We start from the raw sequence: 18,965 nt of genomic DNA, 5'->3' as shown, positions 1-18,965 counted from the left end.
TCACTGTCGTACCATTGTCGCCATACCATCGTCTTCAAACATTATTTGCGAAACAGTCATTGGCTTGTATTATGCCTAAGGGCATGCTTTCGAATTAAAAAAAAAACAGTCATTGGCATGTCGCCGTGCCCGTATCACGGCGGTCTTTTATTACCTTCGTCATTGCACTCTCCTCACGTTGTCATTGCCACGCTAACGTTATCACACTGCCAATCAGTGCGCCATTATCGTCATGCCGACGTAGTGACACTATTGTTTTTTTGTATGTTTATCCTTTTAAAAATCGTCCTTCTATTGTCTTCACGCCAACGTCATGAACTTACTCCATCATTGAATCCGCGTAACACCATCCCCCTCATTCTAGTCTAATTATGCTGTCGTCGTTCAAGTGGAATTATATCATCACTGTGATGCTATCGTCTTCAAACAGACGCGGTCATGCATCCATTATCATGCCTTAATACAATGCCCTTTTAGCTGCCCAATCATCGTTATTCCAGCTTCGTCATCTAGTTGTCACATAGTCGTCTCCACCTCTTTGTTCTCATATCGTTCTATTCTGCTGTTGATATTCTGTTATCGTCATAATTTCAAAATTGCCATGCCTTTGTCATCACGTCGAAGTCGTCATACCACCTTTGTATTTTTATCGACATCGTTCCTGCTTCGTCATTATAACATTATCTTTTTCCATAAATTAATCGTCAAGCCTTCTTGTTGATGGACTTTGGCAACTTCGAGTCATAATAACGTGGGGCGATACCACTGTATTTCGCATATAGCCGAAACGACGAAGCCCCGGAATGATCACTACAGATTTTCGACGACCGTGACGTCACCACACGCTGCGCCGCTACAATGCTTGACTTTGACAGGCATTACCGTCGACCTTCATCGTGAGATTGGTTTTGCTGTAATTTTGTGCCTAGCCTGCGTGATGAGCTCCCCAGGGAAATAAATGAAACTCAAGAGCATATTAAAGCAGATAACAGCGGCATTTTAGCGCTAAATGATTCAATTTGCCTCGCTGCGCGCGGTTAAACTGTCATTCTCATCTCGAAACATGATCGCGCGGGATTCGAGCAGCAAGCTGAAGGAGGAAGAACCTCAAGAGCTGACCAACATTAGGCTATCATGTGTACGGGTATTGTTTCGGCAGCCAGGCCTCGCGCGTGCTCATTTTGGCGTGATGACGATACGAGAGATCACTTCTTACTATGAGGCGCCTATTTCTGATCGCGAAGTGCAAATTAGAAAGACTGTTTCGTTGAATTCGATGACATCTTGCCACTCCCATTGTGTTAGCTTTCAGAGCCTCCTCCCTACGACATTGTCAAAGGCATGTCGGTACAGTCTCTGTGGAGCTTATAGGTGAATGAGGACGATGTTTTTTTGCTAAATGCTTAGACATTTGCCCTATTTTACGTTTACTTTCATTTAAGCAAATTTTTGCATTACTATTTATTTTTAGAATAGACTCAATATTTTGTTACCCCATCCGGTTATTACCGACTACCTCATAGTGGGTATCAGCCACTCGTAGAGGAAAACGTTCCGAACAACCGACTGGACTGCGTTTTTCGGAGAGCTGTCGTAAGTTGGCCGACCTTTATATTATTCACCCTATAACACCCTCTCTCTTCACTGCGAGGCGAGGCCGTCCCAAGTGGCTCTTAGAATACTGCGACTTGAATATTGCTATGCGAAAAAAATATACTAGCACATTTGTGCGGAGCTCTGCTCCATGGCCATATGCAGCTTCCAACAGTGCTTGCATAGCCAATACCTCTACGTGCATGCTTAATATTCATACTTATCATGACATTGAAGGCGCAGGTGTAATCACTGCTTCTGGAGTGTAGTATCTCAGAATATCAGTACTTTGCTATCTTTCGAATATGCAAGTGTAGATGCTTATAAAATGAACGGTCCATACCGTCATCTAGATGCCTTCGCGTTTGCTCTATCTCAGTTACTTAAGCTTCGTCATCCGATTCCTTTCATGCCGTCATCAATATGCCATTTTCGTCACGCTGTCCTCGCTGTACAATACTTTTGATACATTGCTCGTCATGTCACTGTTATTCTACACTCGTCATCGCCGTATTCGTTGTCTTGTCATCATAATCATACCATCGCACTCACCTTTTCTTTAGTATATTGTCATTTTGATGCTTTTCGTGCCCATCCTATCGCCTTCACTCCAGCTTCATCGTACAACTGACAATAGCATTATCGTCGTGTCATCGTAATCAGTATTCGCAATACAGTAGTCCACACGCTATTGCCTTCATGCACTCACTGTCGTCCAATTTTCCTTATGCCGTAGTCATGCCATTTTTATGACACAGTGATCGTCGTACAATTGTTGTCATGTGGTGCTGTCACACTCTCGTTTTTATATCGTTGTCACTTCAGGAACATCTTAGTTTTGTCATGACGCCCTTATGATCCTGCGTTCACCGTTCCATCGACATCACACTTTCTCCGTCATTGTAGCCTGCAATAATGCTGTTGTTACTGCAGTCATGTTTCCAGCGCCGCCGCAATACCATCGTAACCATTTTTTCGTTCTAGCCAAGTCACTGACATGCATGAAGTGGCCTACGGTCGTCGTCATACCATCATGGCCGCAATTGTAGTCATACAGTCGTCAGGCTTTCATTGTGATACCGTCGCCGTGATGCTATGAGTCATATTATCGCCGTTTCTTAAGCATCAACTGACTCTTCGCATGCCGTTATCAATACACTATCTTAAAAAGTGATAGGGTTTTACGTGCAAAAACCACTTTCTGATTATGAGGCCCGTCATAGTGGGGAACTCTGGAGATTTGGACCACCTGGAGATCTTTAACGGGCACCTAAATCAATGTATACGGGTGTTTTCGCATTTCGGCCCCCCTCGAAATGCGGCTGCCGTGGCCGGGGTTCAATCCCTCGACCTCGTGCTTAGCAGCCCAACACCATAGCCACTGAGCAACTGCAGTGGATGATACGCTGTCGTCACCTTACCCTGATCATACAGTTTTCATGATACAACGTATGCTATACAATCGGCGTCATGCACTAGTTGGAATTGCATTTTCGTCATGCCGTTGACGTGTCACAGTCGTCATACGATCTTCCTCAACTACTCTTTGCTATGGGCATTGTTATGCTGCCGTGGTCGTTCTATGGTGGTCTTGTGTTCGTCATTCCACTATCCTCATGTCGTCATTCCACTATCCTCATGTCGTCATTGCAAAGACCTCGTCGTCAAACTGTCAGTAGTTATTGGATCTTCGTCATGCCTTATCTGTCATATTTTTCTCGTTCTCACGTTTTTCTCTTGTTATGATTTAAGAAACACCATTTTATCGTCACCAAGCCGTCATTGTCATAGCGACGCTGTCATTAAAACGGCGTCATTGCTTCTCTGTCATTGTTGTCATCATCGTTCAAGCCCGATTATACCGCCACTGTGGTGTTATCGTCTTCATTGAAGGGTCGTCAAACAGTTGTGATCATGCATCTATTCTCATGCCATGATGGTCACGCCGTTTCGACCGCACCATTTTTGTTATTCTAGCTTCGTCATTCGGTTGTCATCATACACTCGTTGCCACCTCTTTGTCCTGATGTTGTAGTTGTGAAGCAGTTGACATTATATCGTTATTGCCCTAATTTCGATATCACCACCTCATTGCTTTCATACCGATACTGCCTTTGTTGTTACGTCGACGTCCTTCCAACTTTGTTATTATCACTTTGCCACTTAATCGTTGCCATACAGTTGTGAAACCTTCATGTGCGTGGGCGACCTTGGCAATTAAGCGTCATAACAATGTGGGGCGAAGCAGAGAATTTGGCGTATAGCGGAAGCAACAATGCTCGAGAATGATAACTGCAGATTCTAAATAAGCTTGACTTAGCACAACGGTATCTCGCTACGATGCTTGAATGCGAATCGCCCTGCCGTTGATAGTAATCTTGAGGGTCTGCCGTTTTTTTTTTCAAGTGATAGCCCAAGTATCCTCTTTACATACCTTGAAAATATTATTACTGAACTGCTTTAGTGACACATTTAAAACTTTCCCAAATATTTGTCCATCTTTGTCCACTGTCCCACGGCGTAAGACTTCATTTAGCATTGTGGTAGCACTGATACCGCTGCACTTTCCCGTGCGTCTTTTCCAGATCAAGTTATGAAGACTATTCTAGGTTCCCTGTAGTTTCCAATGCACAGCAATGGCTTATTTGGCGTATTCTTTTACAACAATCTGCTCAGAGACAAGTATTAGATTTATGTCGAATGTATCAAATGTATTGACAGACTTCCTTCATGGTAGACTTAACCCGTAATTAGCCATGGTGAAACTATTCTTTTCGATTTTCTTCAAAGTTTGGGAAGAGTGAAACAATACAATTAAAACTCGAGTTAACGAAGTGATCACCACGCAAGAATTATTTCATTAAATTATGTTCGCAAAATCGAGAAAGAAATGTTTCGTTCCTTCCTACTGTAAAATTGTAATGTAGTGACACCCAAAGGCTACCGCGTCGTTGTATTTGTCCCTAATCCAGCCATCCGTCGTATAAACCGTGCAGTAACGAAACCAACCACTACCGCCCCTATCGAGGCGTGCTGAGGTCACTATTCCGTGAATGGGCGCGGCGTGCAGCCTTGTCAAAATAAAGATGGGTACGTGACTATGGCGCCTATAAGATTTAACGCGATAGCTTTAGGGCCCACGTTTGAAGGACAACTCAGCTGTGTCAAAATTAGGAAGAAATCACCACTTTTTTTGCTAATTAATTTAAGAAAACTGCGTTAGGTCGAGTTCGGCCAAGTTTGTTTCGTTAATTCGTGCTGATGATAGCATTCAACCCTATGGGTTCCTACTGTGGAATGTAGATTCCTTCGTTATATGGGGAACTTCGTAAAATTGGATTTAATTAACATCGAGTTTGAACTGTATGAATATCACGTCTTTCAAAAATTAACGAGAAATATTTGTTGGGTCTCAAGACACTATGGTGTACAACATGTAGTGCCCTGAGCGCATGGCCTTTCAATGACCAAGTCACTTGTCGCTGCAAACTCCTTGTACGAAATGTTTAAGCACCATTTTGCAAACCACGACGTGCACGTACACTTTTCAGACCTTCATTATGCTCGTGTGTCACAAAATTGGCAACGCAGCTGTTTTCTCATTCTTTTGAGAGTACTGACAGTTACCACCCACCATCAGCGTCGAAACACACATATAGTAACACTTAGCAAGTACGGAAGCGGAAAGCTGTCATCTGGAGTGCCGCTAAAGGGTCCTCAATAATGCTATTCAATGAAACTATTTTGGCGGAGTATTCTTTCTGGCTTTGCTAACCTACACTAACCGCAGATGTCGTTAAAGTCGAAAGCATCGGTGGATTGGATTGGATTGGATTCAATATCCGTCTTTGATGATGCGTATCCACTGCGGGGGATTGGCCAAGATTTCGATGGTATTAGGTAGATATTGGTGTTGTCGTCACCTTCCTCTTCATCTGTATCTTCAGCTGTTTATGGCAGCACAATCACAACATCAATGTCCCCTTCTATATTTACTGCACTCTCCAGGGCCTCCAGAGCATCGCGGAAGCTACAAAACGGTTTCCTTCTAAAGAAAAACTCTGCATCTGTGCTCAAAAACTACTAAAAAAGCACCGATTTGTAACTGCTAACGTCCATTGTACTATATCAAGCACACCAAACTTTTAATGTGTTTTCCGTTCTTTAAATGAAGCTCCAAATTCAATAGTTTGTTTCTAACACGCTCATTGTATGTACAAACGCCGTGAAAACCACAACGCGTATGCACAAAGCAGGCGAGCAGCGATGCATCCCAATTCGTCACTAGTGAGCAGTTTTGCTGAAATTGACGCAACATTTTCAAACATGGCTTTAACAGAGAATCCTACTCTGTGTTAGGGTGGGTCTGTGCGCCTGCTGGGTACGAGAAATAGAAATATCCAAAAAGAAATATTTAGCTGTTCGGGCGGTAGGGATCCGAAACCAAGTGTACTACTTCTAGTAGAGTGGTCGCTAACGGGTGAAAGGGGCTTGTGACATTGCTTGGTCATTGCAAATAAAAAGTTTTCTGCATAAAGCCTGCATGGGGAAATCGTCTCCCCAGGGTACTAAACGGTGGGGTGTGGCTTACGGCGTTGAAATTTCAAAGTCATGGCTGCTTGCCCTCGCTCTCGAAGAGAGCCACGTTTTGAGTGAAGCTCACAAACGAAAATTCGTTTACGCCTGTCACTCAGACTGCTACGACAAAGACCACAATAGGTCCCCTTTGTGAGGCATCCACCGCAGAATGCGCAATCCTACCACTGGAAGAGTGTCCCGCAGTAAATTAACAAAAGGAACAGAAGGAAAGCAGCGAAACGGGGGTTGTTACGTGAACGTGAAGCATGCCCTCGCCTTCGTTATGAACAGGCCCCTGCACAAAGAAGTTCCAACTTTGTACTATTCCCTCTTTACCGCTCCACTCTTCATCTAATCATCTTCTTGTATGATGTGCCACCAGGACGATTAAAAGGTTGCATATCCCCAACCACGCATGAAAAAAAAAAATACATTTTCATTTTTGTCACATTAGATGTATCATCAGCACCAATTTGTGCATTTTATCCTGTGCAGTAAAAAACGTTGGAGCATTTTGGGCATTAGTGAACGATGCGGTGGAGTGTAAATGGCACGTGACCGCGCTAGGCCAATTACGTACGGGCAATAGCGGACGAGCGCACAGGTGAGGACAGGCACGTTGATAAAATAACTGCGCTACCTTCAGAGAACATACGCTGCTTGCGGAAGCCATTCGAAGCAAAGGCGAATGAAGACTCCCTTGAAGTCGCGCTCGCCTCCTGCAGTAGAGTAGCATGGTAGTTGAATTTGTTGTATCTCCTCCAAAATTGAGCCAATTCAAACTGCTAGTTTGCCTAAACGCTCCGAAGAAGGTGTTTCAGAAGCTCTATTTTATACCCAAACTTTTCAATCTGGGCTGGTAAGGCCCCTTTAACCTAAGTAGTTTACCGGGATACTATACTCAGTTTTCGATTAGAAAAGCTGCCTCAGGTAAATTGCTGGTCACTGCATGGGCCTTGTTGCAGGATACCAAATCAGGGCCTAGTTTTTTTTAAAGCCATCGCAACATATATGCCGATTCAGCCACCAATAAATTTCGTTCAGTGCGTAAAATATCGCGGCTGCAGGTGACATGCTCCCCGAGCCTTAGTTTGAGTAGTTCTGGTGCTGTGAGATAAATTATGGCATTGGTAACAGAAATGCATTTTCTCCTCAGGAGAATTCAAGCACCTGAAGTTGACCTGGAAACTGTAAAAGACGGGCACTAGGTGAGTAAACTCTGTAGGGTGTCACTCATTCGCGATATAAATAGGTGCAAACAAATGCGACACAATATACTTAGCTTTGTATTTGTTTTTGTTTTATTATAAATAGTCGGAAAAAAGGCAGAAGACCATGAAGGCTAACGCAGCAGCTTGTCTTACTGAACAGTTTTATGGCAGGCAAAGCGTGGTGAAGCTAAAGTGGACCTTGTAAAGGTTAAGTTGAGGTAAAACGAAAAAAACACGAGGAGAAGAAAAGGAAACGAATCCAAAGCGACACAGTAATGTGAGACAATAATGTGAAACAAAATTTGGAATCGTGTTGGCATTGACGTCATCTCTTCGGGCCTTTTGAAGTTGTCTGGTTTGTGCGCGAAAGTTAACAATACCACAAAGAGGCGTCGTGGCTGCGAATAAAAAACACCGAGAACCGTTTGTTTCGTGCATGGAATCAGTGGTGTAGCGTATTCTTTGTAATGTGTTCCGTGTAATGTCTTCCCGGAAGGAACATATTAGTCAGACGGGAAGGTGCCTCCACAATCGCTTACGGAACATTCGAACGATGTTAATAATCTGGTAAATATTAGTCATCTAGCCGCCCACTGCTCACGTTTTTGCTCCAAACCTTTGTTTGACAAATCACAAGGGCTATCTAGGAACCCAGATCAAGCCACTAGTGAGATCATCGAGACATTCGAAATGCTAAGAAACAACAACTGTGCAAGTTGCCGATCTGCGTCGCTGTAAAAAAAAAAAGAAATAATGTTCCTATTGTGACAGCGGCCTATGGTGAATGATTTTGCCGGAAAAAAATCTGCGGGAGGCACTGGCTTTTTTCTTCCAGTTGTACGATGGTATATATGTAGTAACCATGTGCAATAAAAAATCGGTTTTTAGTAGCGCTGTGTTTTCGCTTCCTTCTCTTGTCCTTGTGTTTGTCGCGCTTTGCTAGAAGGGAAGCTACTGCTTTATTTTGAAATCTTGGCGCATTATAGTTAAAATTAAATTATGGAGTTTCACGTGCCAAATTCACTTTGCAATTATGAGGCAATTATGAGGCCGTAGTGGGGGACTCGGAAAATTTCTACCATCTGGGGCTCTTTAACGTGCACCTCAATCTAAGTACACGAATGTTTACGCCTCATCGAAATGCGGGCGCCGAGGCCGGGATTCGATCCCGCGACCTCGTGCTCAGCAGCCCAACACCATAGCCACTCAGCAACCACGGCGGGTAGTCGTTAGCTCCTAAATCTGCGTTGATTTCTGTCTTGTGTTGCACAAGGCTTGTAGCATAACCTTTCATTATTACCTAAACAATGGACCACTGTGTTCTGTGAGGCATGAGTTTGGTGTACATAGAAGCATCTGCTCTGAACAAAATCAATGGAAAATCTAGGTAGCTTGCACTTTAGTTAATGAAATAGTACATCTATAATGATTATGGCAGTAATTCTTATTTCGTACTTTTATATTTTTCTTTTTTGAATTAACAAATTCCATAGCCTTAAAGAGGTCTCTGTCAGTTTTTAATTATACATTGATGAAAAACTACAGAACTTCCGACTGCAGGACGCCACACTACCGACAAGAGACGTCAGAAAACAGAACGTCAGGCAACAGAATGACAAACTGAACGTCCCAAAATAGGACTGAAATTTTCTCTTCCGTGTTTCAACTGGGAAAAGAGAGACTGCAGTTTCGCCGGAAAGGGGAAGCAGTACAAGTTACCGCCACGTATGCGATAATTAGGCGAAGGAAGATTACACCACACAGAGGATTCAGGCTGTGAAATTAACTGTCTCTTATATGAGGTCTCATATATAATTACATACATAACGCTGTCACTTCAGCTCTAAATTCCTCGAGGTCACACGAAGTTCCTTCAAGTGCAAGATATATATATATATATATATATATATATATATATATATATATATATATGGGGCCGGAAAGCTGGTCCGGCCCCAGCCAGCCCCTGATAAATGAAAACTCTCCGCCTATGCCTAGGGCTATAATGCTTTTTATTACACGCACAGCCGCGGCGTCTCTGAATTTCCAGCGTGTATTGAAACATATTCTCACTATGATCGCTTCGCACAGGAGTGCTCGAGTACGGCCAACCAAATGCCAAGCCGAAGCATCTGAGCATCAATTAAAATAAAACAATTGCGTCAGCAACAGTCATTTTTCCTTGCGCATTTCAAGTCTAGTAAACTTGAAATGGCTCTTTAATGTATATGTAAGCCTCCTGTATGACGGCAGTGGCGTTGCGAAACATAACGATCTCTGCGATTGGTAAATCCACGTGATGCACTAAGTTTACTGCTTCGGCGTTCCTTTTCCGGCACTGCCACGCAATAATATCCAAAGGGAACCTCAATAAAAGGAATCCACCCGCTATTTTACAACGAAGTTTGTTTCTAGTTTGTCGGCACTTTTCATGTCCGCATACGTTAGCGAAACTGTTAGGCCGATGCTTCAAGTGCTCAGCAAAGTGAAGTGAACAGCGCACAGATTCTTTGAAATTAAACAAACAACATACCTGAGCATCATATGTGTTAACAAATAACAAGCACAGAAGTAGTATCCGAACCACATAGACGATGATAATGCGTTCATGATCATAATGCGAAGCACATAGCCCACAACGCATACATTTCCCGGTAAAGATTATCGTAGCGCAAGCTTCCGCGGTGACGGCAGCTTGCGACGTCGGGAGCGACTTCCGAACTTTTCCTTTAAAAGCGACCAGCCTAGATTACAATGTTGCGACGCCACTATGTTCGGCGACGGGCTGTCAAAATTGCCATTACTCTCACTGTTACTAAGACCCTAAATTACCATTACTACGCTAAAGCAAGAAAGTATTGCATTCCCTCCTGAGCACCTTTGTTGCTTTCTAACAGCTTCACTAGACATCCTTTTCCGCTGGGCGAGGATGGCGAGTCAACTTTTTGAAAAAAACAACTTGCGTAAATGTCGTAGAGAACGGGACAAGCACAACCAAACAAAAAATAGTTTTGATCCACTTCTATCAAAGAAACAAAAAAGTAACGCCAGCTAACGCGGCCATACGACGTTGCACGGTCATGCCGCAAGCGTCAACTATGCACTACTAAGCACACACGTATCTATAAGGAAGCATTTACAACTGCTTCGGACGCTCACGCAGTTCGCAGCCGGTAGCTCAACCATTTGTAGTGTGTGATTCACACTGTACGGTATACGCTGTTGGTGGTAACCAAAACCATCTTATTCGTGCACCGAAACCTGGTTTTGAAAACTAGGTACCCGCGAATTGCGTATGCAGATAACATTTTGAAATTTTGTCAAAGTAAACAGCACGAAATACTCTGCAGCTTAGCGGTAACGGCTCTGTTCAGATCGTCATATGTTCTCGTAGCTTCTTCAGATTGCTGCATAACCGCAGCTTCGAATTAAAGTGAGACTGCTGCAGTGAGGTGACATGTAGAAAACAAGTTTTCAGACGTGCACAACTTATATCCGAGGCTAATTGCAGGCTCAAACACACGCGCAGAGATCGCGCTGGCTGCTGCACCTGCCTCAACGCCAGCAGAAAGCTCCCGCCATGTCGACTAAGATCCCTTTAATACGTCTCACGAAACCGTCACATTTATAAGACTCCACGACACACTATACAGACCATGCCCGCACAAAAACAAGCAGCAGAAACAGCTGCAGAGCCTACGCTTGGCGTACAAGATGGAGTGCTCCTCGAAGGAAGCATGTCACCTTTTTATACATAGCTCCCGTTATACTTGGTGGTACGGGTATAGGGGCAATCTTACCCCTACCCCTACCATCTCATCTTGCCCCAATTGAACGAATGTCAATAGATGGTGCCACTGCCTACGCAATATGGCGGCGCCCAGGGAAAAAGCGGGTATACTTCTATGTTCAAATGAAGAAGATGGCAACTTCGCTCAGCTGTATGAGCATGAATCTGAACCAGCAGCTGGAATGAAGAATAAAAATTAATGCTCGCCTATTCATTCTGTTTTTTGTGCTCATCTTTCTTCTGCTTATTTTTCTTATGTAGGGGAGCTTTATAAAGGAGTTCCATGATGCATCTAATAGAATCTCCACACAGTATTATTCGTCCCTCGGCACATCATTTTGTTTATTCTTTTTTATTTATATATATTTGCATGGTCAATGGAAGTACATCGAGGAGTTCTCCTGAGCAGCTTTTTGCAACACTTGATTTATTGTCTTGTAAACCCGATACGACGTGCGCCTACTAACGCAGTCTCTGGAGTAGACGGGCTGTTTTGACTCCACTCAGCTTTATGCATTAGGTATACCTTGGTGAATCGTACTTCACGTAAGATGAAATTCACTTCAAGATTTCACTGCTCAGAGAGCAAGTTATTTCGCTTGCTTCTACATTGTGAACCTAAGAGCTGACTTTGTTTTCAGGGCATCCTGCGGGAACGCTGAGGAAAAGTGCATCTCACACTGACAGTTGTTTTGACACTGACTAGTGAAGAACCGTGAAGAGATGCTTTCTGGACGAAAACAGTTTGTACTGTAGACAACCTTGCTTAGTATTTTCTTGTTCTAGAGACTACAGGGACAGACGTAGAGCATGAGTAAATACATTACGCGCAAATCAAGTTTTTAAATAATGTTTGTCACGAGCAATAGCCATGATAACGTAAATTGTAATTTTTGAAGCACATTTCTTGTATAGATGAGCACGTGCGTAAAGGTATTAGCATAAAATAATGAGGCTGTGAATTGCAGGTGAGAACATTTACACGCAGCGGTTTTGTTTGGCTCGATGTTTTTATTCACATTGCGCACTGTATTTGTAAAGCACGTGTTCCCTCAAAAGTGCTTGCCGATATTTCGTGAAACTAGAACAAGAATGAGGCATCAGACTTCTGATGGCTCGGTATTTACTAGAATATTTCTGCTAGGTTATATCAGTAGCCACAATTAAATGAAACAACATGAAGCGACCTGTTTAGTTATAGCAACACGGCAATACTCACCCATAGTAAACTTGTCTAGCATTCCGCTGTGGATGTTCAAGCTCTATATTATTCTGACTGGGGTTACAATATATTTGTCGGATTCTGTACGATTCTTTAACAGAAGGCTACATCCAGCGCCATGACTCTCTCCGGCACGATGGCATCACTTTTCGAGTTTTTTTTATCACTCCCCATGCGGCTGTCGAATATTATACCTACCAATAATTGCGTCCTACATTGAGGAACAAATTACACGAGATACAGGTCAGAATTACAGCTGCATATTACAGTTGGCAGTGCAGCCACAGTGGAAATATCTCAAAATGGCAGACGTCGAGTTTCTTTGCGCAAGCAAGCAAAATGTAAACGATGTGTTGAGGCATCACCAACTGCAACAAGTGATGTTTGTGACTTTTCCAAGTTGGTCATGCGTCGTCGCGCACATACCTTATTGCAAAGTTGCGCAAATGATGTTTGCATTTTCAGCTTTGAGAATAGGACAGAGCGTCGAGTCAGTACAGCCGCAGGCGCACTTCCCTAACGTGAAAACATAGTAAGGGAAAGCCAGTAGTTTAAACGAAACGCCTCTGCTCCTAGCATGAAAGCGGCGTTGAAGCCGCAGTGCCACTTTCGGCTGTTACCCTCTGGATGCTGTGATTATGACGGAGCTACTGTTCAATCCGATCGTGCCAATAGAACGAGCGCACTAAGGAATCTCGCCTTCACGAGCGCCTTCTTGTAGAGCATATTGGGTAGGTGTCCGTGTAGTGTGTATCGTCGTAGGCCATGCCCTCCACAACACGTTGCGCGCAGTGATGCACTTAGACAAGACCGAGCGAGGTCAATGACCGCAGCCAAGTGCACCGTCCGCAATGCCGTTCTGTCGAGTGAGCACTGCCACTCAGTCCTATCTGAAGTTCCTCTGACACTTCCTTGCCCATTCACCACAAAGATTCCTTCGCTAGGCTGACGTGACATTCAAATGAAAAAATTCCGAAAATCAAACACGTCGTCGAGCAAAAATCTACTCTCGCCAACGCCACTGAAGAGCCAATGCTAGAGTGATCTGGGCGCTACCACATTCTATTACTTCGGGAAAGGGGCACACTCCAATGCCCGGACATAGGACGTTTCTGGATAGGGCTTGACAGGCAAAGTCGGTGCGGTTCGCAAAATTCGGGCCAATAACAGACGGATAATAACGGTGGATCAGGAATAAAAACAGATATAGGAAAAGCTTTACGTTTCACGGCCCAGCTTCCTTCAATCTTTTCTTTCTTAATTGGGCCCAGGCGAAGCAAACATTTGCTAAAGAATTATTTCATTGTGGCCTACGTTAGGATTGCGTCTGGATGCCTTAGCAAGAGGCTACAACGGTGGTTATAAAGCCAGAGCAAATGTTTCGCCAGGAGCTTCCTTCTTCTACAAAATACTTCACACTCCTTTGAAGCAAAATAATCTACTCATCTTTGAATGATATATTAAATATGATTATTAATTTTAATTATTTCTCTCCACTTTGTGGGTTTCCGCAAAGATACTACGCCAAACTCATGACTTTGGTTCGAGTTATTGTGCGTTCAACTTCGCCCTGCCAACTACTAGCCGCCTGGTTAGCTCAGATGGTAGAGTGGCTGCCCCGGAAAGGCGGTGGTTCCTGGTTGGAGTCCCGGACAAGGACACATTTTTTTCTTGAACTCCGATGCTTTTCTTTCTAGAAACCCTTATGGGCTTCCTTTGTAGGAACTGCTACGAATAGGTCTTTACCTGATTTTCCTTTTATTAATTACTTCTCTCCACCTTGCGGGTTTCCACAGAAATGTTACGTCACATATTATTGCGAGTTTTTTTAAAAGGTTCGGAAATACGTCGTAACTGAGAATACTTAGTGAATGTGCATTTGTCATTTTTTTTCTGAAATTTCTGCTTGAACTGTGCCTGCTTAAGTCAGTTAAACGATAGGATTTGACGTGACCATTGCTCCTCAGCAGTGATACAAGCGAGGGAAATAGGGACACAAACAACTCCAATCTCAACCACCAGCTGCAAATCCCAGAGAACCGGCGTCCAAAAGGAGCACTGATACAGGGTCCAAATGCTGAGATCCGACAGGGCAGCATACGCTCATGGCGTAGTGTGCAAATTTGGCATGCCTTGTAGTACTATCAATGAGCCCTAAATAGTCGTGCAACTGTTGCGTGACGACGCGGCTACATATCCTCGCGACAATAGAACCACCCTTTTATTCCTGTTTTTAGGCATTCCAGCCTACTACCAGTAGAACAGCTTCTTCGACAGCATCGGCGCGAGTCCATACTCGTCTCCCTGGAACCGAGGCTACTCGATGCCGCGGAACGTGGGGACATTCCTGTGGCGCACGCTGTACCTACAGGGTGTGCGTCGCCACTACATCGCCACGGTGATGGAGATTGCAGTAGTGGCTAGCCTCTATGGCACCTTGGTGTATTCCTGGTCCCGGCCCACGCCACTCAGCAAAGATTCCGATGAGGTGGACGCACGTTTGGCTTTGGTCCCGACTAATGTGTCACACATTGTGTATGGGCCGAAGAATGACTACAACGATGAGCTGATGCTTGCCGTGGCCGGAGAGATCGTGAGCCGATTGAAGACGCAGAAAGCGGATGGTAAGCTGGATAAATGTTATTGTTCGGTTTTGGTGCAGACGTGTGCAAGTGCTGGCAGTACCAGCCAGGAGTACACAACCGTTCAGATTAGCTCTAACAAAACCCTGAGGAAGCAAAAAAGACTGGATGTGATCATATTTGCTTACGGTTTACACAGAAAAGATTGAGCATAACAGAAGGAGGACGCCTTATGGCTTATGCTGAAAAGTTTATTGGTGGTATCTAACGTGTAACGCACCACCCGTGCAGTGTCGTTATTAATTTGCGTTTAGTCTCATTTGCACACGCAGTAGTTGCAGATGCAAATGCACCAAGACTTCTAACTTTGTAGAAAAAAGCATCACGCTTGAAATAAAAATAGAGACAGAAAGCTAAACGGAACTAATCCGACGCCACGTAATACGCCAGTAGTCAGTTTTTATCACCTACAGCGCGGAAGGTAGGCGAAATAATAGCGGGTAACGTTGGGCGCGTAGGTTGTGACTAGGGTGTCAGCGACAGCTGCAAGAGAGCAAAGGGTGCCTCGAAAGTGCCCCAACAATGTACGGTCTATTTACCAAAAGGGAAAGCACAGATCGTCCCCGAAGGAGAGAAAGGAGACCTGAGGGTAGGCTGCTTTGCAAAAGCAAACGCTGGCTGGTATTTTGTTCTCGCCTTTCCTCTTAATGGGCCAAACTCACAGGTCCTCGAATGGTGCAGGTATTTGCATGTCTTTTGCAGGTGAGTCTTTAATAATAATAATAATATTTGGGATTTTACGTGCCAAAACCACTTTCTGATTATGAGGCACGCCGTAGTGGAGGACTCTGGAAATTTTGACCACCTGGGGTTCTTTAACGTGCACCTAAATCTAAGCACACGGTTGTTTTCTCATTTCGCCCCCATCGAAATGCGGCCGCCGTGGCCGGGATTCGATCCCGCGACCTCGTGCTCAGCAGCCCAACACCACAGCCACTGAGCAACCACGGCGGGTCAGGTGAGTCTTTCCATGTACAAAAAAAATGTTACCGACGATTGGGACACTCCCTAATGCGACATTTGAGCCCAGCTCTATACGTGTTTTAATTTCATAATATATCGAGACATCCTATCAATCACCGCACCAATTGGCAGAGCCGAGACGTGCGGCGCAAATAATGACCGGGCACGCAGTTGCCGCTTCCCGGTAACAGCAGCATACGCAACCATAAAGTTTACCGGGAATCGCTTGCGGCGAACGCTACGCGAAAAGGCGAGCTTTCTAGTTCTCTTTTTTCTTCGCCCCGCTAGGCCGGCGCCGCCGCTGCCGCGGAAGACGGCGCGCTTGCTGGTGTTTCTTCCTCTCCCCCGGTTGGCTGTCGCCACCACTGCCGCGCATGCGTGGACGTCTTTAATAGCCCTCAGCGGTCGGCGTTTCCTCTTTTATTCGTCGCTGAACGTGTTCGCACGCTTACACCGAGGGACAACGCTGACGCTCGCCGCAGGAACGAGCGCCTAAGAGCTGCGATCTAAAAAGATCCTTAGAACTTCTGGAGCATATTGATGCAGTTCACAGTACGTTGTTTTGGGGTGCCGATGCCACAGCCGCTTGCGTCAGTGAGGACTTAGGTCGGTGCAGACGGATCAAAGTAGGCAAGCATCGGAGGGGTGGTCAGAAACCCGATAAGAGCGGCGAACGCGTGAGCCTGCTCCGGTCCCCATGAGAATGGCGTGTTCTTCCTTAGAAGGTCTGTAAAAGGCCGAGCCACGTCGGCGAAGTTTTTGGCGCAACAGCGAAGGTAAGAAAACAGGCCGACGAAGCAGTGCACGTCAGAGGCAGAACGTGGCAAAGGGAAACTGGGCACGGCGCGGAATTTTTCCGAATCTGGTTGGACACCGAATGCGACAACGTGGTGTCCCAACATGGTGATCTGACGACGCCCGAATTGACACTTCGCAGAGTTCAGTTGCAGGCAGGCTTTTCGGAAGACCGCAAGAATTGCAGCGAGTCGCGTAAGGTGGCTGCCGAACGTGAGAGAAAAACAATAACGTCGTTAAGGTAAAAAAGACAGGCTGTTCATTTGTAGCCCCGCAGAAGAGTCCATCATAGGTTCAAATATCGCAGGAGCATCGCATAGGCCAAATGGCATGACTTTGAGCTGATATAAGCCATCCGGCGTGATGAAGGTCATCTTCTCGCGGTCAATTTCATTGACTGAAATCTGCCAGCAGCCGGATCGAAGATCGATGGACGAGAAGTATTTAGCTCCACGCAAGCATTCGAAGGTGTCATCGATGCGTGGTAGCGGGTAGACGTCGTTTCTGTGATCTTGATTAAGTAGCAATAATCGACGCAAAATCCCGCCACGTCCCATCTTTCTTTTTCACAAGGACGACAGGCGAAGCCGAAGGGCTGGCTGATGACTCGATGACCCCTTCGCGGAGCATTCAGTCCACTTCTGATTGGATGACTCGACTTTCAGCAAGCGATACACGATAGGGACGTCGACGATAAGGATTCGTGTCTCCAGTGTTTATACCGTAGTGAACAACAGAAGTTTGGCCTAAAGGCCTGTCGGCGCAATCGAAGATGTCATTGTACGATTCAAGCAGGAGTCGCATGACCGTGGCCTGTGCAGAGGTGAGGTCAGGTGCAATAATTTGGCGAAGTTATCCGTTAAGGAACCAGACCTGTCAGCTGCAATTGGCGCTAATAAGGCACTTTCGGCATTCAGACTCTAAATGTCGAATTTGCAACCACTGGAAACGCTGGCCAAGAACATGCCGGCCGGAAGCACTTGAGGGCACAGGCTGAAATTAAGAAGCGGTAGAAGGACGTCGTTATCAGTAACCGTGACCAACGTATGCGGAACAGCAACGTTCCGGTTCAAAACCAAGTGGATGATGGCTTGAAACACATATTTACCGTCACAAACCTGGGGCTGGGCGTTCAAAGGGAAGTAAGTAACTGCCTCGGGCGACAGACGCACATCTTGGACCGAACACAAGTGGAGCATCGGCGAGTTGAAGCACTTCTAATTCAAGAACGCTGTTCGCGCAGTCGATGAAAGCAGAATGAGTGGATAAAAAGTCTAATCCAAGGATAGCGTCGTGAGGGCAGTTGCCGATCACAGCAAACAGAACAGACGTAGGGTGGCCGGCTATAATTAAACTCGCAGTACACATTCCAAGAACAACCATCACGCCACCGTCGGCCACGCAAAGCGCTCGGGCAGCTGTTGGGGTGAGGACCTTCTTTAAACGTCTACGTAGGCTACCGCTTATCACAGATACCCACTCGAGTATCGACGAGTGCTTGGACAGGTACGCCGTCTATTTTACCGTCAGTTACAGTCCTCCTTGTGGGCGCAGACAGAAGATTTACTGCAGTAGTCGTCAATGCACCACCAGCTCCGCGGGCTGCATTTTCTAGTTTTCCAAAAGGACGCGGCCAAAAGCCACAGAAGACGAAACACCACATGGATGTGGCGAACGGGATGATGGGCGACGTGTTTGCGGTGAACGAGACTGGTATTTGCGTGGAGATGGTGAGGGGCTGTATCTCGTGTTCCCAGCTGAGTTGGCGGTGCTGTTAGACTCGGCGGTGGGCGAAACATTGCGGGTATTTTCAATCAAAACAGCTCAAGTTGGTCGGTGTGCGAGGCGCTGAGGGCCACGAGTTGCGACAGCATCGGGCGACATGACCAATGCGGTGACAGGTGAAACATATCGGCTGGTCGTCTGCAGTTCTCCACTCAGTCGGGTTGCGATAACGTGGAGAGAAGCATAGGGGTGGAGGGAAAGTTGCAGAAGAACGTTCCTTAGCTCTGGGATGGGCGACAGCACAGACTGCAAACCATTGTTTTGAAGTTACTGAAAAACGATGGCTTGTACGAGTCTAACTGAAAACGCGAACAGAAAGCTGTAGAAAGCTGTGGGCGCCATCTCATCCAGTTCACGTCTAACGATTCGCACCACGTCCTCTGATG

The 18,965-nt window shown here is 45.4% G+C and overlaps 1 protein-coding gene across 1 annotated transcript in view; it reads left to right on the top strand.

Moving 5' to 3' along the window:
- Window positions 1-1,532: 1,532 nt before the first annotated feature.
- LOC135897950 (phospholipid-transporting ATPase ABCA3-like) overlaps window positions 1,533-18,965 on the top strand; it is a 162,000-nt gene continuing 144,567 nt past the window's right edge. Inside the window, exons 1-3 of the mRNA XM_065426664.1 lie at window positions 1,533-1,593; window positions 7,328-7,379; window positions 14,632-15,018. Coding sequence (XP_065282736.1) covers window positions 14,718-15,018 — 301 coding nt within the window. The 5' untranslated portion in view covers window positions 1,533-1,593; window positions 7,328-7,379; window positions 14,632-14,717. The remainder of the gene's footprint in view (window positions 1,594-7,327; window positions 7,380-14,631; window positions 15,019-18,965) is intronic.

This window comes from Dermacentor albipictus, chromosome 10 (genome assembly GCF_038994185.2).
Source record: "Dermacentor albipictus isolate Rhodes 1998 colony chromosome 10, USDA_Dalb.pri_finalv2, whole genome shotgun sequence".
Classification (NCBI taxonomy): Eukaryota; Metazoa; Arthropoda; class Arachnida; order Ixodida; family Ixodidae; genus Dermacentor; species Dermacentor albipictus.
The sequence above is the reverse complement of the archived record's forward strand: the minus strand, read 5'-3'. Positions and strand labels throughout refer to the sequence as shown.